This window comes from Trachemys scripta, chromosome 16 (assembly GCF_013100865.1).
Source record: "Trachemys scripta elegans isolate TJP31775 chromosome 16, CAS_Tse_1.0, whole genome shotgun sequence".
Lineage (NCBI taxonomy): Eukaryota > Metazoa > Chordata > Testudines > Emydidae > Trachemys > Trachemys scripta.
The window spans coordinates 21,414,795-21,434,514 of record NC_048313.1 but is presented as its reverse complement, the minus strand read 5'-3'; the positions used below and the strand labels follow the sequence as shown (position 1 = coordinate 21,434,514).

At 61.6% G+C, this 19,720-nt stretch overlaps 1 protein-coding gene across 1 annotated transcript; it reads right to left on the bottom strand.

Annotated features, from left to right (window-relative positions):
- Positions 1–1,764: 1,764 nt before the first annotated feature.
- On the bottom strand, positions 1,765–19,048 carry COPZ1 (COPI coat complex subunit zeta 1). Its single transcript, XM_034792885.1, has 9 exons — positions 18,920–19,048; positions 8,899–8,967; positions 8,061–8,142; positions 7,326–7,417; positions 6,543–6,598; positions 5,096–5,173; positions 4,180–4,231; positions 3,526–3,564; positions 1,765–1,913 (listed from the first exon to the last, which is right to left on the bottom strand). The coding sequence occupies exons 1-9, from the start codon at positions 18,935–18,937 to the stop codon at positions 1,866–1,868; spliced, it is 534 nt and encodes a 177-aa protein (XP_034648776.1). The 5' UTR covers positions 18,938–19,048; the 3' UTR covers positions 1,765–1,865.
- Positions 19,049–19,720: the final 672 nt, after the last annotated feature.

The window sequence follows — 19,720 nt, the reverse complement described above, 5'->3', positions numbered from 1 at the left end:
GGGTACAAACCCCCAGGACAGCTGGGATGATCCTGAGCCCTGGGCACATCCCTGGGGCAGCTACAGCAACCCAGGGGCCAGCTTGGGAAAACCGGCACAGGCACCAACCGGCCTGGAGCCAGAGCCAGGGAGGTCAGCGACTCTGCCCGGGGTGGCAGGGTGCAGAGCAGGAAGGGCCCAGCAGGAGCCGCCAGCTGCGATCGGAGCTGGAGCTAGCGGCACAGGGGGCCTCAGGCCTCTCCCCACAGCTGGGGAACAGCACCAAGCACCCCACTGATCTCACTCCTAGGATCCAGGGCAGCAGAGGGATGCTCAGGCCTGCCCCCCGCAGGAGCCCGGGGGGTCACAGCAGGGTCTGCACCCCCCGGCTCCGAAAGCCTCTCCTCAAAGCCGGTTTGGGGGCAGGGATTACCCATGGGGCCTCTCCCCCGGGATGCAGGGAGTGGCAGCGTGCCACAGAGCTGGAAGGGCCCAGCCCAGCAGGGGGCAGCACGGCCAATAGGGGCAGGGCAGGGGAGCGCTGCAGGGGGGGCTGTCAGCCATTGACCCCAACTGTAAACCCTGCATGTGATGGAAACCACTTCAAGCCAGGGGGTGCGGCTGCACCCCAATTTCCAGCACCTCTGGAGCTGTGACCTGGCCCTGCAGGGATCCAGCTGTGGGCAGGGGTCTGGATCAGCGCAGTCAACTCTGTCCAGCTGTACAGCCCCTCTGGGCCTGGCTTGGGCGACCCCTCCCCACCCCGGGGCCTGACACAGCCCCTCTGAAGCACCCACTCCTTTGGAGCCAGGCATGACCCATCTCCAGTGGGGAGAGCGCCCCTGGATCCAACTCCCCCACCAAGATCCAGGCCCATGGCACCCAGAGAGCCAAGGGCAACCAGCGGGATAGGCTCAGCAGCCTGCAGCTCCCATTGGGTGCAAGGGGGAGCCCCCCTGCCCCCATCACTGAGCACAATGGGGAACCCAGCCCCCCAGCGTGCGATGGGGAACCCTACACCCCCGGCCCCCATGAGCACCCTGGAGGCTGGCTGGAAGTGGCTTTGCCTGTGGCACCGCACTGACTCCATGGCAGAGCTGGGCCAGGCGCGCCAGTGACGCTGGTCCCTCATTGCAGGGCAGGGAGACCCCAGAGCCATGGGGCTGCCAAGCTGGGTCCCCGGGAAACGCAGCTAACAGCAAAGGCACCTGGGCAGCGCGTGGAGGAGATGCCCCTCCCCACACCCCTGTGCTGGATCCCTGACTCTCCCCTGGCCTGGGAAGCTGCTGGGCTCCAGAGCCCACCGCACACTGGCTGTACCCAAGTGGCAGCCCCCACGAGGACATGAGCCCAGGTGACACCCCCCCCCATCAGCAGCACCTGCCCCAGGAAGGGCCTCAGTGGCTGGATCATAACTGGCTATTGCGATGCCAGGGAGTGCACAGGGTCCCACCCCCTGGAGGGAACAGCCAATGGAGACGGAGGAAGCAAGGTGATGTGGGGAAGCCCCGCCCCCTCATCACACCCCAAAGAGGGCCCTAGGCCAGGACACACAGCTGCCACAGGGGGCAGCAGTGAGGCAGGATCCAGGGTGCCACCCCATCCCATCCTGGGCTTGGTTTCAGCAGCAATGAGTCTGGGGGACCCCCTGTGAGTCCAGGGGTGGGACAAATGGCTGGGCTGGGCAGCAGCCACCTCCGCTGACCCTGAGGTGGGGTTCCCTGTTGTTCAAGGGCTGGGGAAGCAGCAGCCGCCCAGAGGGTCAGAAAAGAGCCAGACAGCAGATCCAGCAAAATCCTCCAGCGTGTTAGGGCGCCAGGCAGTGCGTCATACAGGACAGGGGGGTGGGACACAGTAGAGATGGGGGCAGCGGTGGGATCCGTGCCCTATCGCAGCAGAGACCACTTGATCTGTTCTTTGGCCGACTGCAGCACCTGAAAAGCACAGACAGGGGGTGACTCAGCTGGAGGGGCTGGGTGGCAGATCCTCTTCTCCCCTCCCCTCCAGTAACCTGCCAGCCCCACTGCTAGAGCCAACCCCCTTCGCCATGGTGACCACAGGCTTCAAAAGCCCTGCAGAGGGCATGGGAAACCCCACAGCTCTCTGGGTACGAGCAGGGGCTGATGCCAAGATCCAGGGCCCCAGTTGGCTGCTGTCCCCCCCACCCCCAGAGGGAGCTGCATGTGGGGCAAGTGCTGCCTGCAAGTCAGGCTCTTTCAGGAACCCTGGGCCCTTTGGCTACTGGGGCCTTGTCTGGGTGCTGCTCCGCAGGGGGAGGTGTGGCTGTGGGAAGGGTCCGCAGGCCGGCAGGACAAAGGTTTGCCAGGCTGGATCCAGCAGGAGAGACTGGCCGGAGAACAACTGGGTCAGGGGATTCCCTCTACTGCCAACCCAGCCTGCAGCCGCAGGCACCAGCTGGCACCAGGTGAGCAGAATCTGCCCCCGCCATCCCGTGGGGGAGTGGGGACTCCATGAGTTTCGGTTACGGGCGGTTCCCCATGACTGGGCCAGGCACTGCCTCACAATGGGGCACAAGAAACCGGATCCAGGGTTAAGATCTGTCTTGTGGCTCAGCCCAGCCTGAGCTGGGATAGGCCCCAGCAGGACACTCTGTCCAGCTGGGCAGGCTGCCGTCTAGGGCTTTGGCCAATGAGCAGCTGGCCCGTCTGGAGGCAGAGCTGCCCTGGACAGGAAAGCGCCGGGGCAGCCCCCACCAGCAGGCTGCATGGCACAGTGTATCTAAGGGCCTGGCTCAGAGCACCCAGCCCAGCAGGAGCTGGGTTACTGTGGGGCCCACAATATTTCTTAGGTCCTTACTCTAAGGCACATCCACACTACGGGGGGGGGGGGTCGATTTAAGATACGCAAATTCAGCTACGCGAATAGCGTAGCTGAATTCGACGTATCGCAGCCGACTTACCCCACTGTAGGGACGGCGGCAAAATCGACCTCCGCGGCTTCCTGTCGACGGCGCTTACTCCCACCTCCACTGGTGGAGTAAGAGCGTCGATTCAGGGATCGATTGTCACGTCCCAACGGGACGCAATAAATCGATCCCCGAGAGGCCGATTTCTACCCGCCGATTCAGGCGGGTAGTGTAGACTCAGCCTAAGTTAGTGCCACCCTTTGTGTGCCCCACTGGCTGTGGGCTCCCCAGGGCAGAGGCTGTGCCTGCCACTGGGTCTTGTGCAGCATGGAGCACGCTGGGAGTGGTTAACAATTGCTGCATGTTGCAATCCAACCCCATACTTCAGGGCATTAGCTGGGAAGCGGTCAGGAGGCACCCCCCCTATGGACCGCATTGCCACTAGTTGGCGCCGGAGTCTGCAGGTAAATTACGACCAGGCCCCTGGGGGGAGGATTCCAGCTGGTCTGCCCTGGGGGATCCCATGCGCAGCTTGGGCTGGGCCTGACTGGGGGAGGGTGGGGACTGGGGCTGGAGTTGGCGAGATCTGGGAATGGGGTAGGAAGTCACAGAGCCCTGGAGCCGACTGGGGGACAGGCCTGCCCGAGCTGGGGGAGTGATGGGTGGGGACAGGGACATACCTGAGAAACTGTCTGCTCTGTCAGGGGGACGTCTTCGCCCTGCAAAGACACATATCATGGAGCAGCACCTCCAGTCCCCCCAGTGCCACAGGAGGTGCCACCCTGAACCCCACCCCCCAATGCTGCTGGGGCTCAGCTTTCCCCTGGCTCAAAGCAGGGGGCACTGCCCTCACCCCCACCCCAGTGCTGTAGGGACACGGTTCCCCCCTTCCTCCCAATGCAGGGGGCTGGGCAAGGCTGCCAGGCCCTTCCCCACTGCTCTCAGTGGCAGCTGCTGGGTGCTGGGCCCTTCAAGGAGTCAGGCCCCAGCTCGGCCCCAGCCTGGTTAGCAGCCACCCCTGCCCCCGGGGGCTGGAAAGCAGGAGCTGGCCCTGGGGGGGGCTGCCCTGGGGAAGGGCAGGGGCGCAGCAGGGGTAGATTGTGCCCTGAGGGCTTGTGCTGCCCCTCTCCCCACCCACCCTGTAGAGCAAAGCCATTCCAGGGCAGGCAGGCTCCTGCCCTAGCGCTCCTCAGGGTGCCCAACAGGGGCAGAATGGGCAGTTGGCACAGGGACGGGCAAGTCGAGGAGGAGGAGGAGCCTACTGGGACAGGGAGGGACAGAAGCAGGGCTCCAGGGGCGCTGAGTGGGGAGGGGGAGGGGTGGCGCTCACTTACCCGCACGGCCACTCGATGCACCACCTGCTGGGGGTCGCTCTCGAGGATCACGCTGAGGGAGGAGCACATGCCCGTTAACCCTGTGCCAAGAGAAGCCCCTGCTCACGGGTCCCCCAATGCCCAGGCTGCGGCCCTGCGCTGCACACGCCCGTTAACCCTGTGCCGAGAGAAGCCCCTACTCACGGGTCCCCCCATGCCCAGGCTGCCGCCCTGCGCTGCACCACACCGATGGCCCAGCTTCTAGCCACCTGGGCTCCAATGCAATTGGGAGCAGCCCCTAGGGCTTGTGACAAACCCCCATCCCCAACGGCCGGACTGTGAGAATCGGGGCAACTCTGACCAGCCTGGGACAAAGCAGGGGCTGCTCAGGGAGCTGGGTGGCTGGGGGGGAGAACATGCAGAGGGTCATGGTGGCCAGCAGGGGAGGGGGTATCTGGGCAGCCAGGCCCTTCAGAAGAACTTAAACCTCCCTCAATTCACAGAAAAATGTCACCTTCCCAGGGCTGGGCATTTAAAGCGGGCACCTCGCTGGGAACACACTGCAACCAGTGTATACATGTACACACCCACACCCTCACACGCCCACACCCACGCACCAACCAGCTGGACACACGTGACAACAGCCAGCTGGAATCCCCCCAGCACATCCACTCCCACATGCAAGGCATGGGGCGGCTGGCGAACAGGGTGTTCCAGCCCTCCCCAGGGAACACTCCCCAGCTGCCAGTGCTGATGCCCATCCACCGCCACCCCCAAGCTGGGCAGGATGTCCCAGCACTCAGGCCCCGGACACAAGGGCCTGGTAAGATGGGCCCAAGACAGGCTGGGTGGAGGGAAGACATTGCAGCCCTGGGGCCCATGGGGGGAGCGGGAGCCTCATTTCCTGGGGGGCGCAGGAGAGGACGCTGGTGCTCACCCTCCGTCCACGATCTCATCCACCGCCAGGAAGAGCCCCTCCATGTTCTCCAGCAGTGCACGCTTCTCCACGTTCTTCCTGCCAAGAGACCCGCGCCCAGTCAGGGAGACCCACCAGGCCCTGGGCACCAGCTACAGCCCACATGCCATCCTGCAGGGGGCCAGGCCCCCCATCTGGCAGGGGGCTGCCTGGCTCAGATACGTCCAGTATGGGGTAGGGGGAGGAGGCTTGGGTCTGACCCGCTCACTCCCTGGGGGGCTGCCAGGCTATACAGACTGGGGGCGATGGCTCCAGGTGGGCTGAGCCCCAGTGTGCTGGAGGGAGAAGGGGGCTGACAGTGTCCCAGACGTGCCCCCATCCCAGGCACATGGTTCCTCAGACCCACTGGAGTCCGGGAATGCAATTTCTGCCAGCAGAGGATCTGGCCCACTAGGCCCCTCCCCTGCTCTGATCCAAACCCGGGGGGGAAAGGCGACCCCCCAGGGTTCGTGCAGGGTTTGGAGAGTGAACCCAGGACACAGTCCTGTTCACGCCGCCCGGAGCAAGACCCCACTGAAGCGCTGACCCAGCCGCGTGGCCAGTGTTTGGCCAACAGTGCCTGGCGCTCTGGGCTCTGCCCTAGATCAGCCAACCCCCTTCCTGCCTGGTGACTGCACCTGCCTCCCCATCTCCAGGCTTGGGCAACGGGAACTCTGATCTTATCTGTCCTGTTCTCAATGTGGCCAACGATCCCGCCAGGGACCGGGGCACCAAGGGGCGGAGCTGGGGCCCTGCTGGTTCATCCCCCTGCTAGGCCGACGGGGCTCCCTTGGCTTGCAGCTCACTCAGCCCTGCTTGGCTCCACTGCCCCGAAAGATCCCCCTCATGGAGCAAACGCACAGGGCCACCTGGACAGGACACAGGGCTGTGCTGGTTCAGAGGGGCACAGTGGGGAGAGGGCCTCGATCCTGGGGTGCTGAGCAGCCATCAGCAGGAACGGGGGGTGCTGGCAGGATCGCGCCCCGCCGGCCGTCTGCAGCTGGTCTGATAGAACAGGCCCTCTCTCCCGAGCCCAACAGGAGACCTTGCCCGCAGCCCCTTCCTCAGAAACGTTCAGCTGGTACAAATCAGCCCCTCCACTGGTGGCACTGGAGCCTCACTGATTCACACCTGGCCCAGGCCTGGCCCGAGGGGACTGGGGACTCAGAGCTGATCCCCACTCCGGGTCACCTCATCCTGGCTCAGGTCTTACCCTGCAGCCCATCACCATGGCATCTGGGTGCCTGCCATGTCCAATCAGCAGCAATAGGAGGCCCCGATGCCAGTGCCCCGCTCACTGTGAGCATGCTGAGCCCCTGGCTTCCCGCGCCAGTGCCTCAGCTGGTCCTAGACTGACCCTCCACCCCTCGAGCAGGGGGAGAGCCCTCCCCACACCACGCCCCGCCTCGCCATTCCCCACGGGCCTTACCTCAGCATCTGGCTGAGCGAGTCAAAGAGGCAGTTCAACACGGCCATGAGCATCAGCTGGAAGAGGAGACGACGCAGGTCAGGAGATCAGGCCCTGCCCCAAGTGCCCCCAGCTGGCACCCTGTGGGTCAAGCCCGCTGCTGACAGCCAAGCAGGTCCCCGGGCATAGGGCACTGGGGAGGGGCCATCTGCTGGTGGGGGCTGCCCCTGGCAGGAGAGACAGGCAGGCGAGGGGGCAGAGCATCATCACTGCTCTGGTGTGGGGCAGGGGCAGCCTTTAGGGCTTGATTTGCAAAGGGGCCCAGCGCCCACTAGGAACAATGGGGGTGGAGGATGGTGGGGGATTCCCCACGGCTGCCAATGGGGGTGTCTCCATCACTCTCTGTGCAGCTGCTGGGCATGGAGCCCTTTTGCAGATCTGGCACTCAGTGTGGCTCTGACTCCAGGGTACGCTGCCCTGCCCCACCCCCCTCACAGCGTGCCCAGGGTCAGCTGCCTGTGTGGTGACCACAGGCTGCCCCCCGGCACTACAAGAACGCTGTCGCAGCCAGATCACCCACACCCGAGGGCATGGGGCAGGCAGCGGCACACCAGCTGGGAAAGCAATGGGGGGTGCGGGCGATGCCCCGCCCCTCAGCAAGGGCCAGGTTTCCCTAGGCGAGTGCCCGCCTCCAGTTCTGTACCCACAATCCCCTGCGGGCACAGAGCATCCTGTCCCCCAGCACCCGCGCTGCCCTGACACGAGGCTCTAACACCTCCCCGTGTCCCCCTGGCAGGAACGAACCTCGTTCTCGTAGGAGCTGCCGATGACGTAGAAGTACAGGTCGATGCTGCTCTTGTAGACCACGGTCAGCCCCTCCAGGAGGGCAATCTCGCCTGGTGGTGGGGGGACAGGCCGGCTCGTGGGAAGAGGGGCTTTGCTAGGGTGGGCTCACCAGTCCCCCCCTGCTGGTGAGGCAGGGAGGGGCAACCAGTGTTCATGGGACAGCCCCAGTCTCCGTTTTAGGTGGGCATCCCAAGACCACCCTGGTTCAGAGCATCATCGGTGGGGGACGGCACGGGGCACCTCACTGTTGATTCCCCCCAATGCGGCTGTACCCCAGCCATGGCCCCCAATCCTGACCCCCCACACCCTCCCTGGGAGCAGCACTACTGTGATCCTATGTGCCCGCAGCGTGACAGCCCAGCAACTGTATACCCGCAGCGGGCACCTTGCCCTAATGGAGGTGCCCATGGCGCCCCTGGGACCCAGAGCACGGTGCCTGACCCTCCCCCCCATGGTGCCCCTAGGACCCAGAGCACGGTGCCTGACCCTCCCCCCCATGGTGCCCCTAGGACCCAGAGCACGGTGCTTGACCCTCCCCCCCATGGTGCCCTTGAGACCCAGAGCGCAGCATCTGCCCCTGCCCACTGCAGTGAGTGGAGCTGCAGGGCCCATGAACTGGGCAGGCAGGGAGATCACAGGCAGTGTTGGGGGGCAGAGTCCCTTCCCCCAACCCCGCCAGGCCAGGGCACATACTGTCTGTCCGGTGGGTCTTGTTGAAGATGTTCTTCTCGAAGGCTTTCTGCTCCTTGACGGTGGGGTACGTGTCGTCATAGTACTGCAGGGAGAGGCACGGGCGTTACTCCTGGCCCTGTGCAACTCCAGCCGGGCCTGGAGACCAGGTCAGTCCAGATGGCACAGCCTGCAGCCAGGCACCGGGAAGGGGACATCAAGCCCTCCCACCACACCTCGGGGCTGGATCCTGGGCACCCATGACACACACCGCAGCCAGAGAGCACCGGGCAGCACAGGACCCGGAGGGGGAGAAGCAGGGCTTGTTTTCATGCACACGTCCTTGAAATTGTAGGACCGGGGATAGGTACAGGTCAGGACTGAGGGGCACTGGCAGAGCTGGGGGGGAGCCCAGAGCTGGGATAGCAGGGGCTGCAGGTCGGGATTGAGAGGCACTGGCAGAGCTGGGAGGAGCCCAGGGCTGGGGTAGCAGGGGCTGCGGGTCGGGAGTGAGGGGCACTGGTGGGGTGGGGGGAAGTCAGCTTTGCCCTGTGTCTGGTTCCAGAGTTGCTCCCCTCGATCCCTACGTTCCCAATCCTGGAGTTCACTCACAAACGAGAATCCCAGGCCCCTGCCTGCCCTAGGGTAGGTCATGGGACCCAGAGCGCAGCATCTGACCCCCACCCCCGCCCGCCAATGGTGTCCCTGGTATCCAGAGTGCGGCATCTGACACACACACACACACACCCCACCGTGCCACCCCTGGGACCCAATGCGCAGCCCCTGATGACAGCCCTGCCCATTCCACAGTGCCCCCAGGACCCAGAGCGTGCCCCACGCCGCGCCGCCTGCGGGCACTCACCTTGGCAAAGAGACGGTCGCCATCGTTATCCAGGATGAGGACGGCTTTCACCGTGTACAGGGACGGCTCCTGCAGAGACACAGGCCCAGTCACTGCCCAGAGCCTGCCACGGCCTGGAGCCGCTCCAGCCCACCCACCCCCCACACCCGCAGGGAGCTCAGCCAGCCAGGGCAGCACGTGGGGCAGCCGCGGCCCAGAACTGGGGGGGGGGAGGGAGGGGTGTGCCATGGCACCAGGATTAGGCCCACACCTGCTCCCTGTGTGGGCTGGGGGTGGGGGGGCGGGAGGAGAGCCGGCTCGAGGGACCACCCTGGGGCATGGATCTCGGCACAGCTCCTGGGGCCAGCTCCGATCCCGCCCCAGGTCAGCAGGGCTGGAAAATCAGCCCCACCCCGACGGCTGTTCTCAAGCTGGTGCCCAACAGACGTGTGCATCGCCCCCAGCTGGGCTCTCAACACAGGGCTGGACATACTTCCCCCCGCCGGCGCCGGCTGTGGGCTGTGCTGGGGGGAGGACGCCCCCGCCCTGCAAACTGAGATGCTGCCACCCCAGCACCTCTCACCCCTACCCAGTGCTTTGCAGACCAGAGGGCCAGCCCCAGCTGGCATCGGGGATGCTCTGTAACCAGCCCAGCTCTGTCACTAGCGCTCCGGGCGCAGCCGCCCCTGCCTCCCACACCCCATGGTGGGCACGGACGGGGCACCAGAGGGCCCCGCTGAGAGGCATCAGAATGAGTGCGGAATCGGGGGGGGAGTCTGGCCCCCACCCCACAGACTCCAGCTGTAATCAGGCCCCACATTATTATACAAACCCAACAGCCCATGGCATGACCTAGGCTAATGGCAGGGTGTCTCCAGCGCGGGAGGGGGGACGTTCTGGGGTGAGTGCCAGCGTTCATCCGTCCCCATCCCGGGCCTGCCCCCCTCTTGCCTGCTCCCCCCCCCGGATCTGCCAGGGCGTGACCCCTTCACGTGCTGGTGCAGCCCCTCCATTGCCCCAGGTGCCAGCGAGGCCTCCCCGGGGCCCCAGCCCAAGCTGCAGACAGGCCCAATGCCCCATGCCCGGTAACACACAGGCCTGCAGGGCTGAGCACTCCCAAGCCAGCTCTCTGCCCCACCTCGCCACAGCCTCCCCAGCCCTGTGCTCTCCCTGCCCTTGGCCAGCAGGGGGAGCTCCAGGCCCACAGCAGCCACAGACACGGCTTGCCAAGGTCGCCCAGCTGGCGCTTTGACGGGCGGGTGGTATAAATAACCAGCTGCTATCGGGCAAGCCGGCTTCCTGCTGCTTACCCCCCCCCACTCTGCACGGGGCAGCTCTAGCAACCACGTTTATCACTCTCCATCCTGGCCAGCCGCTTCCCCCTGGGCCCCGCAGCGGCAATGGCAGCTCTGACAGCTTCAAAGACAAGGAAAGCGGGCGCTAGTGGTTAGAGCAGAGGTGGGCTGGAAGCCAGGACGCCTGGGTTGTATCCCCTGGCTCCGGGAGGGGAGTGGTATCTAGTGGTTAGAGCAAGGGATTGCGGGTCGGGACTCCTGGGTTCTATTCCCGGCTTGCCCCTCTTTGCTGCTCAGTGTCAGACGACGCAGATTGCAGGTGCTGTTTGCACTGGGAACCGGGTAAGTGGGGGGCCAGTATCCCCTCTGTGCAAGGAAAGAGGACAGATGAGGGTCCCCAGAACTAAGAGGCCATGAATGCAGAAGGCACAAGGGAGGCAGCAGCTGCCAGCACAGGGCTGGGGGGGGGGGGGGGCAATAGGGGCTCTGGGCTCCTCAGGGGCCGGCTGGCAGTGTGGGGCGGGGGCAATGGGAGCTCTGGCTCCTCAGGGGCCACTGACTGATGAGAGCCCCTCGTCACCACCAGGATCCACCCCGGTCCCAGCCACTGGCTGAGCAGCAGAGCCCCCAGCCGAGCACCCCCAGCAGGGCTCATTGTGATTCCTCCAGGGACTCCCCCTGCTCAGGTCCCACTGAGACGAGGCCTCGGCCCCAGGCTCTAAGGACTGATAGGTCCCACCCCGCCCCAGGCCTGTCCCCACAGGGCCCCCCGAGCGAAGGGCCATGGGGGAGCGGCCCCGCTGACTAAGAGAGCAGAGTGGGCCAATCCCCAGCCCCTCTGCCCAGCCAGCACCACCCCGGGCGCTCGGCCCTTCACGGGCTCTCCGCCAACACTCGGCCCAGCCACAGCTCACTCCCCATGCGACTGCCAGGAGGGGGCGATTGGTGCCCACTCCTGGCTATGGAGTTAGCACAGCCCTTCCCCTCGCCTCCTCCCAGCCCGCAGGTCACCGGGCCACAGTCCAATACGTGCCAGGACCCCCAGCCACCAGGCCCCTTGTTACGGCTCCCATCTACCCTAGTGAAGCACGGCCCTGTGCTGGTGACTCACAGTGGTTCCTCCCCACCCCCCATGGCCTTTGCCCTGTGCAGACCCGGCTCACGGCAAGTCTCTATTCGCCCAGGCTGGTGCCATCACCACGGCGTCCAGCCTGCTGAGCCCTGAATGCTGACGGCAGCCTGCCCATGCAGCACGGCAGAGCGGGGGGATCTTTCACTCAGACACCCACAGACGCACGCGGGAGGAGGCACATCCCAAGCATCGTCATCCCTGGTCTCCAGGTCACGCTCGGAGCCGGGCACGTGCACAGCTGGATTCCCACCTGGATTTACACGGGCGCACCACCGTGCGAGGGAGGCACTGGTTCCCCCCGTGGGGGGCGTGAGATGAAGCAGTTTAGTTCCTGGAATGGGGCTTGTTTGTCTGCAGAGGTTCAGGAAGGGGAGCAGCACTAGTGGGGCTGTTAGAGGCTCGGGCTGACAGCGCTGTGAGAAGGATCAGGGGCCACGCTCCCATGGGCACACGAGCCGCTAATGGCTGGGTTGGGATTCTGACGTCTCCCAGCGCGCTGGGGCAGGATCTAACCCAGGGGTGGCCAACCTGAGTCTGAGAAGGAGCCAGAATTTACCAATGTACATTGCCAAAGAGCCACAGTAATACGTCAGCAGCCCCCCCATCAGCTCCCCTGCCCCCAGCACCTCCCACCCACCCGCAGCCCTGCGATCAGTGCCTGTGCCTCCCCCTCCCTCCCAATCAGCTGTTTCGTGGCATGCAGGAGGCTATAGGGGGAGGGGGAGGAGCAAGGACATGGCAGGCTCAGGGGAGGGGGCGGGAAGGGATGGAGTGGGGGCAGGGCCTGTGGCCAAGCCAGGGGTTGAGCAGTGAGAACCCCCCAGCACATTGGAAAGTTGGCACCTGTAGCTCCAGCCCCAGAGTTGGTGCCTATACAAGGAGCTGCATATTAACCTCTGAAGAGACACATGTGGCTCCGGAGCCACAGGTTGGCCACCCCAATCTAAGGACTTCAGCCCATCAGCGGCCCGTGGCTCAGGAGACCCTCAGCCCACCAGAGTAAAAGGAAGGGGGTTTGCACAGATCAAGGCACGGGGCACATGGAAATCGCTCCCTGCAACCCACCGCCGGGCATGCGGGCACCGCTGGGCCCCCTGAGAGGCTCTTGAGTTGACAGCAGTGAAGGGGCTGGGAGCCAGGGGAGCCTGCTGTTGACGTATCAGGCGGTCTAAGCAATCAGCTTAGCTTGCGGCAGAACCCCACGCAGGCCAAGAGCCACAGCTCAGGGCTGTAGACCACGTAAAAGGGGTGGGGGCACTTGGGTGGCGCAGCAGAGACCTGGGGGACCCCAAGTGAGACAGACGCTAAAAAGCTCTCGAGACAAAGTTCTGTGATGCACTGACCTCCACGTAGCCACAGTCGGAGTGTATAACAGAACTTCACCTCAAATGCTGCGGGCTCTGCATCCGGCACCCCCACCCCGTCCCAGGCACAGGCCCCCCGGTACTGCCTGGGGCCTGGCAGCGGAGCAGAAAACCACCCGTCTGCGGATCTGGGGAGTGCAGGGCGGTTCCCAGACGGGCACGGCTGCCTCTCCTGCAGCTGAGACTCTCCAGAACCAACCCCGTACTGGAGCCCGAGCGGTGCCAATCGGCCATGACGCCCTCTGCCCTCCATGGAGGCTGCTGGTGCCTAGCACATTCCAGGATTGGGCCCCTGACAGTTGTGATGCATGGACTGGCTTCCACTGGGCACAGCATGGGACTGCCCCACTTCTGAAACCCCAGAGCCCCGCTGGCTGCCTGGCACCAGCCCGAGGGACCCCTCCCCATAGCAGCTCATCCTTGTGTCTCCTAGGGGAGAGGGGGAGAGGACAGGAACTGCTAGGTGACTCCACAGCCCTAGGAAGCCTGGCTTCACGGGACATGACTTCCCCCAGAAGCCAAGCATGGCCTAGCCTGCGGGGAATGGGCCCAATCCTGCAGCCCTTTGACTCCAGAAGTGCCTGTCAGAAAGCTGGTCTGATCCCCACCCCCAGCCCAGGAGACCAAGACAGTGGGGCTGAACCTGCCAACAGCAACCAGGCCATTCAGGGGCATCTCCACTTGTGGGACACCCTAAGGGGTCTGATTGGTGGGTGCGCAACCTAAGGGCCCGACTGTCAGAGGTGCCAAGCACCTGCTGCTCCCATGGCCATCACTGCAAGTGGCCAGTGGGTCTGAGAATCAGGTCAAAAAACTCTTTAGGGCTTGTCAACATGGGAAGTTAATTTAGATTAATTCCATGTGTGGATGCTCTTACTCCGGTATAAGAGTACCCTATTCTGAATTAGCTTAATCCACTTCCAAAGTGGATTAAGGGTTAAACTAATATTAACCTACTAACTGACACATGGAGTTAATCTGGAATAGATAATCAGATTTACATTCACACCCTGCTTTATTCTGGATTAACTCTCAAACGAACCCCAGCCCTTAACTGCATCCCATATTGGTGCAACTGTCCCGAGGTTCCCCTCCAACGTGGGGGCTCAGCTGTGTTCTTCTGGGGGCAGCTGGATGGACAGCCCTGGAGAGCTACATTCCCCTCAATGCACAGCCCAAACATACACCTCACCCTGACCAGGACCAACCCTCTCTGGAGCTAACAACGGAGACCAGTCTCCATTCGCTCCTTGACCGAGAGGGCCTGTGTACATGAGCCAAAGGAACCAGCTTGAAAAACCACAAGCCTCTTTTACATCCAGCTAGTCATTTACAGTAGCTGCTGCCCTGTGCTGGATTAGAACCAGCAGCCTAGAGCTAAAACGGCTGCGGCTTCCCATCCCAGCTCCTGCTCCATCCAGCCCCCCTCAGGGGGGAAATGGGAAGCAAAGAGAATGCAAGAGGAGCCCTGGAGGATTTACGCTTCTCTAGAGCCACGCTGCCCCGCAGAGAAAAGCAAATAAATACACATTTTAAATCTATAACGAGTGCTTCCGGAGGTCAGAGGGCCTGGAGCCCGAGAAGCTGCCTCAATTTCTCTCTGGAGGTTTTTAGTTTGAGCCTCGAGCAATCGGCCATCCAAAGGAGACTTTAAGAGTTACGGCGCAGTTTATTCTGATCATTTAATTCGGAAGTTTCAATAAATTAGACTTCAATCAATTCAAGTAGGTGCTCAACAGCCCAGATGGTCAGCGCGGTATCGGCAGCCGCACCGTAAACCTTTTAAGGCTGCCAGGACCCTAACTAGGGGATAGCGCCGGAAAAGAGATGCCAGAAGCCAAGAAATACAGGTGGGGCTTTATTATTATTATTTGCAAAGGCGACTGGCGAACCTGTTTGCAGACAAAGGAGAGGGGCAGGGAGTTGCGGGCAGCAATACAGAAGGGCATTTTAGACCGGGTATTGTCAGGCATCAGTCGATCTCCAAGCGCTTTACAAAGGAGATTAGCATCATTATTATTTTACAGATGGAGAAACTGAAGCACGGGGCAGGGCCGTCACTTGCCCAAGGTAACCCAGCATCAGGCCAGTGGCAGAGCAGTGAATGGAACCCAGGAGTCCTGGCACTCAGCTCAGTGCTCTATCCACCCACAGGGAATCGAGGGAAGCATGCCGCGAGCAGCCGGGCTTTCCGGGTCACCCAGCTGGATACTCAGCGTGGAAGAAATCGTTCACACAGCCCTATGCTCTGACCAAGATCAGGATTCCTCTGGCCCCAGCACCATCTCCAGCTCCTCCCTGGGGAGGCTGGGAAGGGGTATCTCCATTGCACACACAGGAACCTGAGGCAGGGGGCAGAATAAGTGATTGGTCGCCAGAGTCCAAGTCCAGAGCCCTAGCCTGCCCTTCCTGTGCTTCAGAGCCAGCTGTAACATCAGCCTGGCCTCCTCTAGAGCCAATCCCCTAGGACGGACAGACAATGTTTTGAAATGGTTGGGCGCAGTGTAAAGGGGGGGCGGAGGGGTAGTCTCACCACCCAGCTGTAGGGGCAGGGGGAGGGTGACTGGAGCACTGACTGCGCGGGCTGTCCTGGACTTCCAGCAGCTCCCAGGCAGCCAGGCCAGGCCCAGGTGAGCTAGAACAGCCTGTGGGCTGCTCTCCTTTGTGCAGGGAACCATGCAGGAACTGACCAGGATGAGGGAGACACAACGGTGACTTCAGGCTGCAGTTCCCCTCCCCATCCCGGGTTCCGACTCCGGAAACATGTAGCAGAGACTCAGGCCCGGGTGCCACACACAGAAGTGCCTTGGCTGGTTGGCAAGTGCCACGAGAACTAGCTGGAGCTGACCAGGCTCTCAGAGGGACAGGAACCAGTCCAGTCCAAACCACTTTGGCACCAGCTTGAACCAACCCTCTCCCTGCTGGCCCTTCTGAAACCTCCCAGAATCCAGGGTGCCCAGAGCGCACCGCAGCCAGACGAGCGCTAGCGTGCCAGGAGCAAGCTCACCCCCGGTCTCAGAGCCAGGCAGCCTGGCTAGCGGGACAGTCTGGGTTTAAACCGCTTCTGTTGTCCAGGGCAGCCAGTGAGGCTAACTCCGCTAGCACCGCCACACAGGCACCAGGGAAATCAGGGGCCCAAGGAGCCAATACCGCAGCCTCCACAGCCAAGGCTTGGAGAGAACAGCGAGGCAGGCCGCTGGCTCAAGGGGCCCTCTGCTCTCTGTCCCCCACTGGCTGTGCCCGACTCCCACCCAGCTCATTCACACAGTCACACCGATCAGTCCCATTCCCCCTGAAACAGGGCTACACCCGCACTGGGAACTCCCAGGGCAAGGGGGCAGACACCGAAATCACACCTTCCTGATCGCAACCTCCAGCCCTATGCCTGCGACCAGAGCCAGGTGGGCAGCCCCTCCCACCTGTGCAGAGTCAAAGGAGCTTCTGGGTGCAAGGGACCCCCTGCCAAGAACTGCAAAGCGCTTTGCTCTGACCCCTCCCTCCAACACCCCACGTCTCCCAGGACCAATGCAGGAACATTCCCTGCAGTCAAGGCCCTGAGTCCTGGGAGGAGCAGGGGGGCTAAACTGGGCCTAAGGCCTGTAGCAAAGAGTCCAGATTTCAGAGGAGGCAAAGGGGAAGTGACACTGCAGCTCCAGGGGCTTTCAGGAAGGTGAGTGTGTGTGGGGGGTGGAGTTTTATGAAATCAGAAACGAAGCCGACCGCCCCATTCAGCACAGCGACCCCTGGCTTATTTACGACACTGGGATCATTTCACACGGCCCCACCCTACTGCATTTTCAGGACGCTATGGGGTTTTGCTCCAACCACACAGAAGAATGTCACAGAAGTCATCGGTGCCAGAAATTTGGATGGGAGAGGAAGGAATTTTGCCTGCGAATTTTCCACCATTTAAACTGTCGTTGTTAGGTTTCAGAGTTAACACAATGCACCAAACAGGGGCTGGTTTGCCCTTGTCTGAGCTAGCATCCTAGGGCCTCGGCAGACCCAGGCCTAAGTTATTCAGTTTTTCCACATTCTTCCTAAATGCGAGGTTTTGAGATACTTGTCTCAGAGCACGCAGAGATCGTGCAGCTGGTTTTTGAGGAGAGGCCCCCCCACCCCCGTCCCAGCTGCCCTGTGTTACAGAGTAGCACCCTGGGCCCCACATGACAGTCACAGCTGCTCTCTCAGGACCCAGCCCCCAGGGTTAATGGCCTGTCCAGATCATACAGATCCTCCCCCACAAAATTTGGAATCCCCCCCCCCGCCCAGACAGAAGGGGAACTCCCACCCAGAGCAGGAAGTAATCAAACCCTCCCCCCGCACACACACACAGCAAGTGTTACCCAGCATACGCCCCTGCTATCCACACACCAACAGGTGACACAGGGCAGCCCTCCCCCCTCACGTGCCAGGAACACCAGGCCTGGGGCAACCTCTCCCCTGCCAGAGCCTCACACAGCCCAATCCCAGGCTGAAAGGGACTTGCCACAGCTACCATGTGCATGGCAGGGGGTACCTAATGGTGGAGCCCATTCTCCCCCTACCATCCCCAATGGTGGTGCCCATTCCTCCCCTCCCCCAAATAGCAGTGCCCACTCCTAGATTCCAAAGCCAGAGGGGACCACTGTGATCAGCTCATCTGACCTCCTGTACAACACAGGCCATAGAACTTCCTCGAGCAGATCTTCTAGAAAAACATCCAATCTTGACTTTAAAATGATCAGTGATGAAGAATCCACGATGACCCTTGGTAAGTTTTGCCAATGGTTAATTACCCACACTGGTAAATATTTATGCCCTAGTTCCTGCTTCAACTTCCAGCCATTGGATGGTGTTATACTTTTCCCTGCTAGGCTGAAGACCCCATTATCAATTATTTGTTGCCTATGTAGATATTTATAGACTACAATCAACTCACCATGTAACCTTCGCTTTCTTAAGCTAAATAGATTGAGCTCCTTGAGTCTACCTCTACAAGGCAGGTTTTCTAATCCTTTAATCATTCTCATAACTCTTCTCTGAGCTCTCTGTCAATTTATCAACATCCTTCTTGATCAGTGGGCACAGAACTGGACACAGGAGTCCAGCAGCGGTCACACCAGGCCAAATACAGAGATAAAATAACCTCTCTGCTCCGACTCAAGATTCCCCTGTTTATGTATCCCAGGGTTGCATTAGCCACTGGGGCCACAGCGTTGCACTAGGAGCTCACATTCAGCTAACTATCCACCATCACCCTCAAATCTTTTTCAGTCACTGCTTCCTAAGATAGACCCCCATCCCGTAAGTACGGCCGACAGTTTTTGTTCCCAAGTGCATAGCTTTACAGTTAGCTGTATTAAAATGCATACTGTTTCCATGCACCCAGTTTACCAAGTCATCCAGATGACTTTGTATTAATGATCTGTCCTCTTCATTATTTACCACTTCCCCAGTCTTTGCATCATCTGCAAACTTCATAAGCAATGATTTTTTGTTTTCTTTCAGGATACTGATAAAGCTGTTAAATAGCACAGGGCCAAGAACCAACAAAGGACGACCCCACTGGAAACACACCCAGTCGATGACAATTCCTCATTTACCGTTACATTTTGCGACCTATCAGTTAGCCTGTTTTTAATCAATTTGGCGTCTGCCATGTTGATTTTATATCATTCTAGTTTTTTAATCAAAATGTCATGCGGTACCAAGTCAAATGTTTTACAGAAGTCTAAATACATTACACTGACACTATTACCTTTCTCCCCCATCCTCCCCAATGGCGGGGCCCATCCCTCCCCTGCTTCTCCCAATGGCAGAGCCCATTCCTCCCCTCCCCCAACAGCAGCACCCAACCCACTGGTGGTGCCCATCTTCCCCCCGGCAGTACCCAACATCCATCTCTCCCCAACAATAGAGCCCATCCTCCCCAATAGCAGTGCCCAATCCCTCATCCCCCAACAGTGGAGTTCATCCCCCATCCCCCACACTGGCGGTGCCCATCCTCCGCCTTCCCCAACAGCACCCAACCCCCAACAGTGGAGTTCATCCCCCATTCCCCTCACCGGCAGTGCCCATCCCCCCCACTGACAGTGCCCATCCCCCATTCCCCTCACTGGCAGTGCCCATCCTTTCCCCATGTCCCAACAGCAGTGCCCAACCCACTACTGGCGGTGCCCACCCCTCTTGTCCGACCCCCCCTTCTCCCCTCAGGGTTCAGTCTCTCCCCCAGGGCTCCCCCAGCCCCCCCGCCCGGAGCCCGCGCCTACCAGGATCAGCGCCTCCATCTTGCCCTCAACGATGCTGCCGACGTGGAGCAGCAGCGGCAGGGGCCGCGCGCCATTGGTTGGTCGCCTGCCAATCGCAGCTCCAGGCCCCGCCCCCTCCCCATTCTGACCGTTCATTGGCTAACCCGTCTATCACATCCAGCCAACCAGAAATTCGATTCCAATAACTGGGCGTGTCCCAGAGAGCCCCGCCCCTCAGCCTTCGTAGTTAGTGGTCGGTGATTCGAAGGCGCCCCTGTCGGTCACTCGCTGAGGCCCCGCCTCCCGGCGGGGTCAGCGTGGGAGGGCGGGATAGTTCCCATGACGACCAGGGAAGCGGTGACGTAATGCGTCTCTCCAGCCCTGTGCTATGGTTGGCGGGATCACATGTCACATGACCGGAAGGAGTCGTTATCCGCTGTGTGTGGGCCCCGCCGCCGTAGGGTCATGACCCTAACCCAGGCACCCTGACCTCTCTAGGGTCATGACCTTGAGAGCAGGGGGAGAGGCCATGCTGGCTCCCATGGGGCTTCCTTGGTGGGCGGGGCCTGCAAACCCCACACCTCTAGCCATGCAGACTACCAGCTCCTGGGTGTGGGACATGCCCTCAGCCAGCCCCTTGCTGCGACCTCCACTCCTCACTTCCCCGCCCCGTGCCTCAGTTTCCCCATTTGCCCAATGGGGTGATGAGACTGACTCCCAGTAAGACGTATTGTGAGTAACACCACTTCCTCCTACGCCCTTGCTTCACTCCCTTACACGGCCTTAAATCTAGGGTGACCATATTTCCCAAAGGTAGGGTTA

What these genes read in the sequence shown, in the direction of transcription:
- COPZ1 (XM_034792885.1), bottom strand. An exon ending in TGCATCGAGTGGCCGTGCGG is followed by an intron (nt 3,565 to 4,179) that starts GTAAGTGAGCGC and finishes GTGTCTTTGCAG; the next exon opens with GGCGAAGACGTCCCCCTGAC. An exon ending in CAGAGCAGACAGTTTCTCAG is followed by an intron (nt 1,914 to 3,525) that starts GTATGTCCCTGT and finishes TGTGCTTTTCAG; the next exon opens with GTGCTGCAGTCGGCCAAAGA.